The sequence below is a fragment of the Hemibagrus wyckioides genome, linkage group LG17, assembly GCF_019097595.1.
Source record: "Hemibagrus wyckioides isolate EC202008001 linkage group LG17, SWU_Hwy_1.0, whole genome shotgun sequence".
Taxonomy (NCBI): domain Eukaryota; kingdom Metazoa; phylum Chordata; class Actinopteri; order Siluriformes; family Bagridae; genus Hemibagrus; species Hemibagrus wyckioides.
The window spans coordinates 7,139,685-7,154,217 of record NC_080726.1 but is presented as its reverse complement, the minus strand read 5'-3'; the positions used below and the strand labels follow the sequence as shown (position 1 = coordinate 7,154,217).

The 14,533-nt window shown below is 36.7% G+C and overlaps 1 protein-coding gene across 3 annotated transcripts in view; it reads left to right on the top strand.

Annotated features, from left to right (window-relative positions):
* The first annotated feature begins 1,573 nt into the window (after positions 1–1,573).
* The window catches only part of nphs1 (NPHS1 adhesion molecule, nephrin), a 114,459-nt gene continuing 101,499 nt past the window's right edge, over positions 1,574–14,533 (top strand). For all 3 annotated transcript variants that reach the window (XM_058413560.1, XM_058413558.1, XM_058413559.1), the window contains exons 1-2: positions 1,574–1,697; positions 5,989–6,081. In XM_058413560.1, the coding sequence (XP_058269543.1) occupies positions 6,015–6,081 (67 nt within the window). In that variant the 5' untranslated portion in view covers positions 1,574–1,697; positions 5,989–6,014. The remainder of the gene's footprint in view (positions 1,698–5,988; positions 6,082–14,533) is intronic.

Below are 14,533 nucleotides of genomic sequence, written 5' to 3'. Positions count from 1 at the left end.
TTATTCATTCATCTTGAGTAAGTTCTTTTTCTTGCCAGGGTCACAGTGGATCTGGAGCTTATCCCAGAAACAGGGGGTGTGAGGTAGGAATACTTCCTGGATTGGATGCCAGGCTACGACAGGGCACATCAATATGCACACATTCACAGTATGCACTGACTGAAACCAGAGGAAACTAAGGAACATGATGGAAACCCATGTGGACATGTGCAACTACTTAGATACTAACCTAAGCTCAGAATTAAACCAGGGAGTTGTGAGGTTCAGCCTGGAAGTGGATTAGCTATGATCACTTGCCCTAGGACAGGGATGTCCAATTTTATGCACAAAGGGCTGGTCTTGGTGCAGGTTTTCATACCGATCAAGCAGGGGCCACATCCGATTCCATCAGTTTAATCAAGTGATCTTGGCTGGAATAAAAACCTGCACACACACTGGCCCTTTCTGGATCCAATTGGATACCCCTGCTCTAGGACAACTCCCATGAATAAGCAATATTGCAGCCAGTTGACCAGATAAAATAGTTTACTTGAACCTGAAGTTTGGTGATAGCTTATATTTCCAAATGTATGTGGATTCCTGACCATCCACAACAAATTTTGCTTGTTAATCAGCCCTTTCCAAAACTATGGGCATTAATATGAAGTTACCTTTCTTCCCACCCTCATTTGCATCTATCGCAGCCTCCACTCTTCTGGGAAGTCTTTCCACTAGACTCTGAAGTGTGTCTGTGGGGATTTTTGCTGATTCAAGCACAAGAACATTAGTGACATTGGGCAGTGATGTTGGACAAGAAAGCCTGGGGTGTAATCAGTGCTCCAATTCATCCCAAAGGTGTTCAGTTGGGTTGGGGTAAGTGATCCGTGTAGGTCATTCGAGTTCTTCCAACATTGGCAACCCATGTGCTTACGGACCTTGCTTTGTGCCAGGAGACATTATCATGTTGGAACAGGTATGGGCTAGACCCATTAGTTTCAGGAAAGGAAAATCATAATGTTACAGCTTGTACAAACTACAACATTCTAGACAATTGTTTGGGAAAGGGACATGTATGGGTATGATGGTCAGGGGCCCACATACAACCACTAAATGGTTGGTATAAGCTATGCAGTGTGCTTTATATTGAAACTGAGTTATTTAGTATTCAGCTGAGATTCTAATGTCTTGGCCATCATAGTTGAGGCCTTGAGCAAAGGCATTAACCTGCAACTCTTCAGATTTTTGCTTTCCTCTTTGGATTCTGCCTAACATATAAGAATAAAGGCATCTGCCAAGTGAATAAAATGTAATCTATAAACCCAAACAGACCTGTTAATTCAAACTGTCAGGAAAATGTTAATAGATCACAGCAATATACAAAAAAGATGGAAATCACACAATACTGCTGAACAGAGGCTGTAAAAAGACATATCATTAAAAGCAGGGGAGGGCAATGACCTGCGAAGAGCTGCAGCATCGTATTCCAGTGGTTTCTTGATCTTTTCCTTAACGTCAGCATTTTCTTGTAATGTCTTTTCCTCCCCACGTTCACACCCCTCCCTCAATTCCTGCCTCCCCCGTGTCATTTTGGAGCTGTCAGTGAGATAGGGTGTGAACATCGTCAGCTTGAAGTGTCTTCACCATCAGATCCGAAGAGTGCTCCAAGTATACACTTTGCACCAAGCGATGAGTAACGAGTCGCACCACGTCGGATAAAGGTAAGCTTTACTCCTCACTCTCATGCAAATCTACTCACTTTGCTTTACTTCCTTTCTTTCTTCTCTGGGAGAAGCGCTTCTCAGAAGACTCAGTCAGAGTGAGGTGACGTGAAGCTGAAAGAAGGCCTCGATCATCACCCTCTTTGTTGTTCCCTTTTCTTTCTGTCAGTTTTGAGTTGACTCATGCGACAGGTGTGTGTTCGGGGGGAGGGAGGGGGGCCGGTTTGGGAAAGTTGACAACTTAAAGGTGAATCTTGATGATTTGACTACATAGCACAACAGCAAGCACAGTAACTCTGCTGGATTTAAGCCAAGGACAGTTATCTCAGGTTCAGCCTTGGACTATGGATACTCACGCATCTTTCTACAGCAGAATTCAAAAGAATAACTGTAATTTTGTCATTTATGAATATTATTATTATCATTTATGATCATTTTATTATTTTAAAATGATTATTTTACTGGTTTGGAAACCCACTTTTTCTATCAGTAGTAAAATAATGATGATAATAATAAATAATAAACTTTTTTTAAAGGTTACCTACATTAGGCCTTTCACAAGCATGCTCTGAATGTTTTTGAACAAATAATATTGTATTATATAAAAGAGAAATTTTTGACTCGTGAAGTTATTCATATTCACATTTAACGCGCAGAAGTGTTCTTAGCTTATCTTTACGGTGTATTTACTGTACAAATGGGCAATTTGTAGAATAGTTATAGAGTAAAAATGGAAATATCATATTGAAAATGTGAATAGTTTGGAAAGAAGAATTCCTTTCTTTGCTTTTTTTGACATACTTGCTGATTATTAATATAACTGCAAAACAGGGAAAACTAAACAATAGAAAAACTAAAATACGACAGCAGAAAAAGACATAGCAGCAAATTCAAAAACATAGGAGCAATAAAAAATAAAATAAAAAGCACAACAGCAAAAAAAATTCAACAATAGCAAAAATAACAAAAATTCAAAAAAATAATCTAAAAAAAAAAATAGAAATATCAAAAACAACAGCAAATCTAAAAAACAAAACAGCAAAAATAAAAACAGCAAACAAAAAAAAGCCGCAAATTCAAAATTACAAACAAACAAAATACCAGCTCATTCAAAACAAACAGAGCGACAAATAAATACACAACAACCTTAGGCAGAAACATCAAACACATCAACACACTATTTTGTATTTTATGTATAAAAGATATGATCTGTCCGAGCGTAAATGAATCAGCTTGTATATTGTTTTTGTGTTTATTATCAAGTTTACTTTGTGATTTTGAGGCATTTTTGATATAATGTATGAACATCTTTGTTCCTATTGTGCCCAAAATGCCACATGCTTTTCATATATTTGCTGCTTTTGCTTCATCTGGTTCTGTAAAATACAGAAATAAATAAATAAAAAAATACTATCAGTACACTAGCAATAATGTTAGGGCAATTCTTGGTTCCTGAACAGAAATTCTTGAATTTTACAGCACTTCATTTCATCCAGCTCACTCAAAAGAACTGAAATACCGTGCACCATATATAATCAAAGCAAAACAGGGATTTGGAGCTTGTATTGGGATGTGTGTTCCAATCTGCATAGCTCAGGAGTGGCTCTGGGTGAAGCCTTCATTTCCTGGACATCGCTTGATTTCATGGGCCTTTCACATCAAATAGGCCAAGGCCAGAGAGCGCTGAGCCGTTGGAGGGAGTTATGAAAGAAGCCATTAAAATTCACCTAACAGGGTCACGGTCGGCGTCCTCTCCCCTCGGCCGACCAAAAAGTTGCATCGGCGAATCAAATTTCAAATCAAACTTTCCCCTTTCTGAAATGTTCAGAGAGAGAGAGAGAGAGAGAGAGAGAGAGAGAGAGAGGCAAGGTCAGAAACGATTATGGAAGGGAAACGTGTGGAGCGTAGGCAGTGCGGTTGTCGCAGCATGTGCTGCCATCTTCGATAGCGTGCGGAAAGCATATTGACACAGCAGGCCTGGATCTAAACAGATTAGAGCGCTGCAGAGCTTTATCTGCCAGGACTGATGGATATTCTCATAGCCACGGACGTATTTCAATTCTGAAGCTATGAAGAGAAAACTCGCATATAAAAGCCGACTGCTGGTGTCTCGGGCTAGATTCAAAGTCATCCATCAGGAGCTGTATAATTTCAGCACTAATACGGCTGCTTGTTGTTTCGGGGTCTGTGTTTAGTGGTCCAGGGAGGTTTGTTTGAATCTGCATGTTATGGTGACCCGTAAGTCAATTAAACACAATATCAAGTGAAAACATTACAGCAAATGATAAAATGTAGCAACAAAAACAAACAAACAAAAATAATAGCAAATGAAAGTACAGCCAAACGAAAAACAGAAAATCAAAGCTTTTTAAAAAGCACAAGCAAAAAGCAAAATTCAAACACAAAAGTAAATTCAAAAACACAATGGAAAACAAACAAACAAACCAAAACTCCAAAAGCACAACAACAAAACAAAGGAACGAACAAAAATCTTGTGTCATGCTTTTTGCTTCTGTGTTTTTAGATTTGCTTTTGGATTTTCTATTTCGATGTTGTGCTTTAGATGGTGTTTTTGATATTGCTGTGGTTTTTGGTTTGGCTGTTGTGTTTTAGATTGTGTTTTTAATTTTTGCTGTTGTGTTTTAGATTGTGTTTTTAATTTTTGCTGTTGTGTTTTAGATTGTGTTTTTAATTTTTGCTGTTGTGTTTTAGATTGTGTTTTTAATTTTTGCTGTTGTGCTTTAGATTGTATTTTTTTAATTTTTGCTGTTGTGTTTTAGATTGTGTTTTTTCATTTTGCTGTAGTATTTTAGATTGTTTTTTTCATTTTTGCTCTTGTGTTTTAGAAGGTGTTTTTGGGATTACTGCATTGTTTTGTTTTGTTTTTTGCTGTTGTGTTTTGTTTTACTGTTTCAGTTTTGGTTGGTTTGCTTTTGAGTTTTTGAATTGTTGTGTTTTCTGACTTGATGTTGTGGGGTTTCTTTTAGCTCCTTTTTTATTATTAGTTGTCACCTTATTGCTTTGTTAATGTGTTTTGCACTTCTTGGCCACTGTAATCCTGATGCCTGCTGCTTCTTTCAGGTTAAATCGCAGCTCCTTGTTTCTGCCCTTTCGTGCCTGTCGACACGAATCTTCCAGCACAGTAAAGCAGCTGAGTCTGACAAGACACTTGAATGCAATGGGACACAACAGAACAAAACAAAAACAAAAAAACAGCTAATTTATCACAGCATTTTTCTGCAATTAAAGTGTCTGTTGTTTTTTTGTTTTGTTTTGTTGTGTGTGTGTGTGTGTGTGTGTGTGTGTCCTGGTGCTCAAGGAGGTCAGAAACGACACAAGCTGTGTCTCATTACATGTGGTGTGATGTTTGAGTCTTTCACACTCGCTGTGGGATCTCTCACAAACTGACACACACACACACACACACACTTATTGAAAATGCAGAAGATGAGCATGTTCCCCTTAAAAAATAACAGCAGTTTATAAACAAGCTGAACAAAATTTCTTTTCTGGAATACCACTTTGTCGGAGATGGCGTTCAGGGTTTGAGTCTGTGTCACTGCTTTAAAAGCTGTTGTTTAGGTTTATTTCCGAGATCACACGGTAAGTGATTAGCCAGCAAACGTGAGGGAGAGATAGAAATGGAGAGAGATTTGAGAAAACAGAGACTTCATGGCATGAGTAGCACAAATGGGAGATGAATTGGAAAACTCTCTATCGCTCTGCAGCTGTGAAGGATAAAATTATAATAATTGCAAAAAAAAGAAAAAAAAAAGAAAAGAAAGAAAGTGCCTGGCACTGTTTATTGGCATTGGGAATATCTGACAGTGAGCTAATTCTCATCAAAGCCTGATGAAGTGCGACTAATAGACAGTGGGAAATGCCTCAAAGAGCCAAAGCGTTCTACTCCTTTTGTTTACTTAGACGGCAGAATGTTTGGGTTTTAATTAAGTAAATCACTATTATTTGTTCCATGGTGCTTGGTAATGTGAAGCTATTGACCTGAAATCCATGCGTTATTAGCTTAGGCTGAAATGAAGCTGTAGGAGACGAGACTGGAGGAGTACAAGAAGCTTGTAATGGTCACGATGCCCGAGAGAGTGACTGACACACACTGGTAGACTCGTTTGCTTGGAAAAACACTCAATCTCATTACCTGAACTTATTCTGAGGAGGTCTTTAACATCTTTAAAGGTTAAAGCTAAGGGTTAGGACACATTGGAACTTGCAGAAGGCTTTATACTGTGATTTTTGCTTGTAATGTGTGTGTGTGTGTGTGTGTGTGTTACAGGATAGCGAGACTTGTGATTGGATGAGATGGCTGTGCTGTCATCAGCTCATCAGCTCATTAGCACCATTCTTCTGCTCCTCTTTGAGTTACAAGGTAAAGATACACACACACACACACACACACACACACGTGTGGATATTATTTCTATTAATGTTTCCGGCTTTGCTAAGAATGTATTTCAGTCTAGAATGAGGATGTGCACCGAATAAAATCAACACAACACAAGCAATCTGAGAAACACAACAAATTTGACTGGATGCGAGATAGCAGTAAGTGCAGCGAACAAAGGAACAGACTGATTTTCATCATTTAAGGCACAATCTATCACCAACCATCAATTTAATCTGTTAGTAAATATCTTTATGACCCTTCCACTGTCATGAAATAACTCAAACAAGACATTAGTAATAGAAGGAAATTACATAGTTTCTTATAACCCCAGCGTTTTCTCCTCCTCTGCATCAAACGTCCAGCACTTCATTGACTGTCCTCATGATATCCCTGAGTTCAGAGTGCAGCTCAGTGGCTTGCAAAACACAAACACTGCATGACTTCCATCGGTTCATCTTCTTCACAGTTTCACGACATAGCAGCTGCTAGCTAATTAAACATGTGATCAGAGCGAGTGCATGTGACGTGTGAGGTAACATCGATATAGCATAATTACTGCGCAAGCAATCTTATTTGACATCTTTGTGTAGTAACTGCTCAATAATGATGTTTATAAAAGGTATAGCCTGTAATGAGCTCTAGCTGTACCACTGGTCCTTTAAAGAGCTTTTCAAATGTTTTACATGGAATCCTTTTATAAAGGTATTCAGGGTCCTAGAACCTATAATGAAAGTGTTCCCTTATAACGAGAAACACTTTATAGTGGGAAGAACTTTTATGGGTCTAGAATGAAGCTTTTTTCCCCAAAGTACTGTATATATAAAGCTATCTTCACACCTACAAATATTTTATAACTGCAAGTCTCCAGTTGCTGTACTGTGAATTCTCCAGTAGGTGTGTCTACTACTGGTTGCCATAGCGATGACAATGTTTATCAATGGGTGTTGCAACTAACTAGCATTCCGCTTTTTAACAACAAATCAGATGAGGGATAAGCAGTCTTCGCTCTTACTAGTAGTCGTCAATCCAATTTCCGTCATTTTTCTCAACATTGTCTAGTCGCTGTCGCATGTCACCGGAAATCACTTGCTCCCATCAGAAACAAGTGATCTCCGGTCGCAATCTAGGTGCAAACAAATGAACATGTAACACTTAACACTTCATCAGAATGATTAAGTAACAAAGAACAGGAAATTGTTCCGTAAGTGAGATAAGAAGAAGCCTTTAATTTGTCACATTTACACTACAGCACAAACATCTGAAAAGCTGAAGATACCAACCCCATGTGGACTTTGAGGACACAAGCTCCCTATCAATACACAAAATAACATCCTAGATATGCTGTATCTCCATCATTGAGCATTTAAAGGGTTCAGCATGGTGGAGTTGGTGTTGAATCTATAATGAACTCAGATGTTGAGCTTATTTATGAGTTACTCAGGAGCTCCTGGTTACACGACTCTAACTGATTGTATATGACTATAGAAAGGACATTATTCATAACCACACTCTCCGGTGTTTATAATAATTTATAATCACACTCTCCAGCGTTTATGGTAATTCACACTCTCCAGTGTCACCCAAATGAGGTTGAGGTTCCCTTTTGAGTCTGGTTCTCTCTTCCTCTTCTTCCTCTTTCATCCAAGGAAGGTTTTCTTTGCCACAGTCACCTGAGGCTTGCATATTAGGGATTAATACAAATAAATTTGTTGAATATTAATCTTGAACTTTTTGTACTATATTTCTTATGTTACAATAAAAGTGCTATACAAATAAAATTGAATTGAATAGAATAGAATATATATCCCAGCTTGTTAGGAAGTTAGGGTCCAAGCGCAGGGACAGTCATAATACAGCACACAGCAGTGGCAGATTGGTGGACCTTGAACCTCCAACCTTCTGATCAGTTAGAAACCTAGCATATACATTTTTTAAAATACAGTTCTGAAATATTGTTATTAAGACACTAAGATTTTAATCAAATAAGATTTCTAAATAAAAACGTGTGTCTTCTGAAATAAGTGCATGTTTGTGTATCAGTGAGCTGTGATTTAAACAGAGATACCATTTTAGAAATACAAGATTTTAGAGATGATGTTTGGTGATCTGATAATATATTAACTTTGATGATGGGATATTCTATAGCTTTAGTAACATGGATGGATGGATGGATGGATGGATGGATGGATGGATGGATGGATGGATAGATAGATAGATAGATAGATAGATAGACAGACAGACAGACAGACAGACAGACAGACAGATAGACAGATAGATAGATAGATAGATAGATAGATAGATAGATAGATAGATAGATAGATAGATAGATAGATAGATAGATAGAGATATTATTATCCTTACTTGGTTTCATGCCAAAAAACAAGAAATTCCTTGTGCTCTTTTTTAACTACATTCTTTGTTTTCTGCATTTAAATACATCTTTCTTTCTTTTTTTTTAAATTCTGGATGACATGGGAATCTGTTCATTTGTTTAGAATATTTGTTAATTGAAAGATTAAATGAAGTATTATTTAGTTAAATCGCACTCTCAGCACCAGAAGCAGTTTTATCATCGTCTGTCCTCTCGAGAGATCTATGTGTCTTTCCTACAGGCAACAAACTAAAATCTCCTGCATTTTGACACACTATAAAGCCAGTAGAGCTATTGCAGCTCTCATCATCTGAGTGTGTTTTGAGTGACATGACAAATTCATACTTTCCATAAAATGAAACTAAATAACCAATAAGAGTGCATTAGAAATTAAATAAATAAGGGTAAGTGTTTCTTAGGGATAAATGAACAAATCTCTTTTCCCCTGATTTTTGGACAAATCTGTGATACTAATGATACACTCATTAAACCTATCACAACCCTAAAAAACAGACAGTTTCTCTCAATTGTGAATAAACCCTGAGATGTTCTGAATATTTTGATATTCATGTATTTTTAAAATGGATATTGCACAATAAAGTGGTCCGATGTTTGGGGAAAAGGAAATTAATTGTAAGCTGACCTTCTCTTTCTAATGAAGTGTGCCATATTTATGAGAGATAAACAGTTCTAAGAAGATTGAGTGCAAGTATGCCTGGAAATTATGTTTATCATGTTCTTAGGGTGAAGGGTTCTTCACTCCTTACGTTTTTAAATCAATCTTTATTGAGAGATTTCAAAATCATATTACAAGCTCATTTGTATTAATTAATACATACATGCATACCATTAATCAAAATTTTTCACAGACCAACAAAAAGAAAAACGGTGATTACACTTTACAGATTCATATATATTTGTATCAACACATTGTTATATCTCATACAAACAGTCTTGGTATTTACACATCACAACACAAAAATAGGCATATTTAGATTATTTACCAGCGAAATCAATAACATAAAACATATTTTCATTATCCAGTCTTTAAAAATTTAGAAGAGTCCAAGAAAACTTATTACTTGTTCGTCTATCTATTTTTTTTTGTCTTTTTAGTTCACATAGAATTTGTTTATAGACCATGTCAGCTGAAATATAGCACTGGTTTATGACCATTTTACATCTAGTTTTCCAAATTTTATAATTGACTATGCATACAATAAGCCAATATTCACTCCTTACCATCTCCGAAAGGGTGTGTTTACATAGGGCTTGAAGGGGTCCCTCCAGAAGGACAAGCTGAAAAATGTATTTCTTTCTTTCTTTCTTTTTTTATTTATTTGTTCATTCTTTTATTTGTCCAAAATATATGCTGGTTAATTTCTCATTGTGTGCTGGAAACAAAAAAATCTGAGGGTCAGTGCAAGGCTTTCTGAAAGATAACATAATCTGAATTTCGTCTTATGTTCCAGAAAGAGGATAAAAGCAAGGCTGGTGAAGGAACAACTGTTTATAGCTCTTATAAAATGAAGTATAATAGGAATTAACTTGTTTCACAAACCTTCCAGAACATTCCTTTCAATATAACTGTAAATGGATAAAATATACAGAATGGCATTCTTCTTCTTCTTCTTCCTTTTTTTTTGATAAGATTTACTATTTTGAGCAAACAAAACACAGCAAAACAGTAAACACAGATGAAAATCCATAACTAAAGCTTTACACTTTTCTTTGACTTTGACTTTTACACATCCAAATACTGGAGACTGGAAAGTTCCAAAGATTTTACGTTCTAATGTTTAAGTTAATAAATTTTGACTTTGAATTTGTATGACCAAAAAAGACATGCGACCAAAATAAGCTTGATGCATCACAGAAAAAGAAAGATGGAGGAAGCTTTGATAATAGCGGTCCTGTTTTATATGACACAAGTTTAAAAAAAATATAAAATGAAAATGAAAAAGAAGCTGCTTGGTTTGCGGCACCACAGCATGCAGGAAGAGGTGGTCTATTTTAACATTAAAACAAATAATTGTAAAGTGTTTTCATAATCGCTTCAAGCATCCTCTGAATTAATTACTGCGGTAATGTTATTGCATACTGTAGTGCTCTCTGTACAGTATTAGATTTATTTAGATTATACATTTGTAGTGTGTCAGAATCCATGATAAGTGGATTAAAATAAATACATAAGCAAATAAATAAACACCTCAGCATGTGATGTCATATCCGGTTGCCACATATCTTCTCAGCAGTATTGAAAGTCTTGTGTGATGGCTGCTTAAATCCAAAAACATGGAAGGTAAAAAAAAGTAAGAAACAAACAGTAGTTTTCAACCTTGGAGGTAGTGCAGGGTCAGCCATAATACAGCGCCTCTGGAGCAGGGGGATTAGAGGCCTTGCTCAAGGGCCCATTGGTGGCAGCTTGGCAGTGCTGGGTCTTGAAATCCGATTTTCTGATCAACAACCCAAAGACATAAGCACTTGAGCTACCACTGTCCTCAAATATTCTTTAATTAACCCTCTTTGACATCTTGCAGAGGTGTCAGAGAAATAAAACACTCATGAACATGAATATTGAATATATTCCTATAACACCACATTCCTCTGTCTTTTGTATAATTATACCAGCTTACATAACATGCTTTCCATAATAAGGTATAAAGTAGAAAGGTTGGACTCAGGATCAGGTTGTGTATTTGTACCTTCTTTTTTTTATGACTTTGTAAAATTGAATGAAATCCAAGTGTGTCACCTTCGCTTCTTCCAACTTGCACCAATTTCACTCGAGATCAGCTTCGTCTTAATTGTAAGTCACTTCGGATAAAAGCGGCTGCCGGATGAATAAAAATGTAAAAATGGGTCATTGCTCACTCAGATGAGTCAGACAGCGTTCAGCAGGTAGCAACACACTCCAATATAGCAAGCTTCTTGTAAATTAGCTTCTATAAGTACCGCCTGAGGGCTTCGGTTCATGCGCATAGCACTTGTGTTTGCAAACAGCATTATGTGTATAAGACTTTTGCAGTTTAATGCTTCTGAAAACATTGACTGCAAACCCACTCAGATCAGAACACTTTTACATACATGCCCTTTTTCTCCAACAATATCAACACAAAGGAAGTTACAGTATCACAACCTTGACAACCTGTACTACTGAAGAAAGAACTGAAGAAAGAACCAAGAACTGGTTGATTTTTGAAGACATTAATATTCCATAGAGCACGCAATCGACACCATTGACAGAATTTGCATTTAAACAACGTAACACGTTTGCTAATTGCAATGACGTTTCCCACAATGTCATTCTCTACACACAATTTATTTACTCCGTTAGGTGACCTTATTAAATCTCCTTATTCTGAGCTCATTCATCTCAGCTTACCGTCTACACCATGTCAGCTTTTCTGGTATTCTGTGAAAGCAGAACGGACCATAAATCACACTAGTAACTGAATCAATATCAGATGTTAGTCATTAACAGATGATGACAGTGACCTCTGCGTCACAGGTGAGGACATGGTACTATTCGAAGGAAATATTCAGCGATGAGATACAAACAATGTGTGAAAAGGATATTCAGATGCACCTTGAGGTTCGGGGGGTTTCACGAACAAAACACGGTTTCAGTTACAAATGCATTCTTAATGAGATAAGACGCTTAATCTGATTTTTTTCCCCTCAGTGAGGTGAGGACGTGAATTTTATTCACTGGGAGTGAACCTATGGCAAAAACTGTATGTCTTTTAGAATTGTTTAGAAAAATTAGTGAAAATATATGAATAATATATATATATATATTTATGAATTTCACATTTATGAATCAAAATCTGGTTTAATTAATCAATAACAGACAATTGTTTAAAAAGAAAAAAGAAATTACATAATTTTTACAGAATTATTTACCATTAATATTCTGTACAATATGATAACAATACATGTTAACATATGTAGCATATTTGCATAATATCTCCAGTGTTGGGGTTCGATTCTCACCTCCGTCATGTGTGTGTGTGTGTGTGTGTGTGTGGAGCTTATATGTTCTTCCTTATATGCTCTCTCAGGAGTTTTCTCATCCAGTCCAAATACATGTGTTAGAGGCTGATTGATATCTCTAAATTGTCTGTAGTGTGTGAATGGGTGTGTGATTGTTCTTGGTGATGAGTTAGCACCTCATTCATGGAGTCCCTCATCTTGTGCCCCATGTCCCCTATGATACTACAGGCCCTGTGATCCTGTGTAGGATAAATGATATCGAAAATGGACAGATATCTGACTTTATTAATTGCTATTTAAAGGTTAACAAAAAAAAGATAGCTAGACAGATAGATAGATAGATAGATAGATAGATAGATAGATAGATAGATAGATAGATAGATAGAACTTTATTGAGTGCAGTTTGATAATTTATTCATTAACATCCATGAAATCTGGTAGTAGATTTAGGGTACTATTGTTACTATAAAACAGTAATGTATACTATTACAATATAAACATGGCGATTAAGGTGTTGTTCATGTTGGATAGGATTGTAAGGTTTAATTTTTCTAAATCATGTACAGCATAATTTGTTGTATTCAGTAAAAATAAATAAAAAATGTTAAAAATAAAGTGCAGTATGGGCTCATAGTTTAACATATATACAAATACAAACAAACAAATAAATAAATGTACAGCTTTACAAAAATGTAATAACCTTACAGCAGCTTTTTTGGTAGCTGATTTTTTTTAATGCTTCTGTACTATACTGTAGCTACTTCTAATTCTACTAATTCTTTTAAATTTAAACAGTAAAATTAAATACAATTTTGGAATTCTGAATTCAGGAGCATCAGTTCACCATATAAAACACAGGCTTGTATTAAAAAACAAAATAGGAATAAATTCAAGAACAAATCCAAGTTGTTTATAACTTGACAAAGCTCTTTTGGCTTCCTGACTACAGTTCCTGACAGCGTGTTTAGCTTGAGCCAGGACCGCTGCAGAGCGTACCCATAACTCCTGCCATGACTGTTTCTCCTGAGGTGTGGGATCTTTGTGTCCAGGCTCTGGGTTGCCGCTATTCACCTTCCGCTGCATGGTTTTACCTCACAATTGTACTGCTGGCGAGTCACCATAATGCACCTGCCACCTACTTGAGCACAGCCGCGCACGGTGTTTTGAAGGCCATGAGAGAACACATAGCGTGGTGCCTTTGTGCTGCTACGCTACGCCAAACAACATAATTACATTTGTCGGGTGTGAACTTTGGTACCTGCACAGAAAGTACTATGATAGCTCTTATGCACATAAATACCATTTTTGTCTCATTTATTTGAATGGCATGAGTAACCTTTAGAACTGACAAAGAACAAAAATAGCTTCTTGTATTCAGTTCTTGTAGCTTTGCATGTTGGCTCAGCTGGATGGTCCTGAGCCAACACTGTTCTTTACTAGCGCAGAGATTGAAAGATAGACTGTAGAAATAGATTATCATTTTCATTTCCTGCGGATTGATTGTCAATTCTCTCCAACAATCCCGCTGATGAGAGAGCCCAGCTGCATCGCTAATACATGCGGCTCTATTTTTATACCAAGAAAACGGTGAACAAGCGATGCAAACGAACGCCAGCTTTACAGGACGTTCAGCGTATCTAGGCTATGCAAATCGGGCAGGCGATCAATCTCAAGTTGCTTGAAGGAGAACAGAGAGCGCTTGATATGATAGAGAAATGAATATTTTAAAGTGACTGTGTGACGCACATCCCAAATCGCATGCTAATGACACTAATAAGCATGTTAAACCCAGCTAGCATTAACTAACACATGCTAATCTTGTATTGTTGAGCTGCTCTTGTGAGAAAGATCTTAAACACACACATTAAAGGCTACTGCTTGAATGTTTATTTGAAAATGTTCTGATAGACCTGTGTGTTTGGGTTATAACGTGTTTGTTGTTGTTTTGTTTTGTTTTGTCTTGTTTTGTCTGCTAATGTCAGTTGATCAGCAGTTAGCAACAGCGGATGCAACTCCTGAGTTCATGTTGTGCAAATTGAAACCATTTTATGACAGCGTGTCAGACTG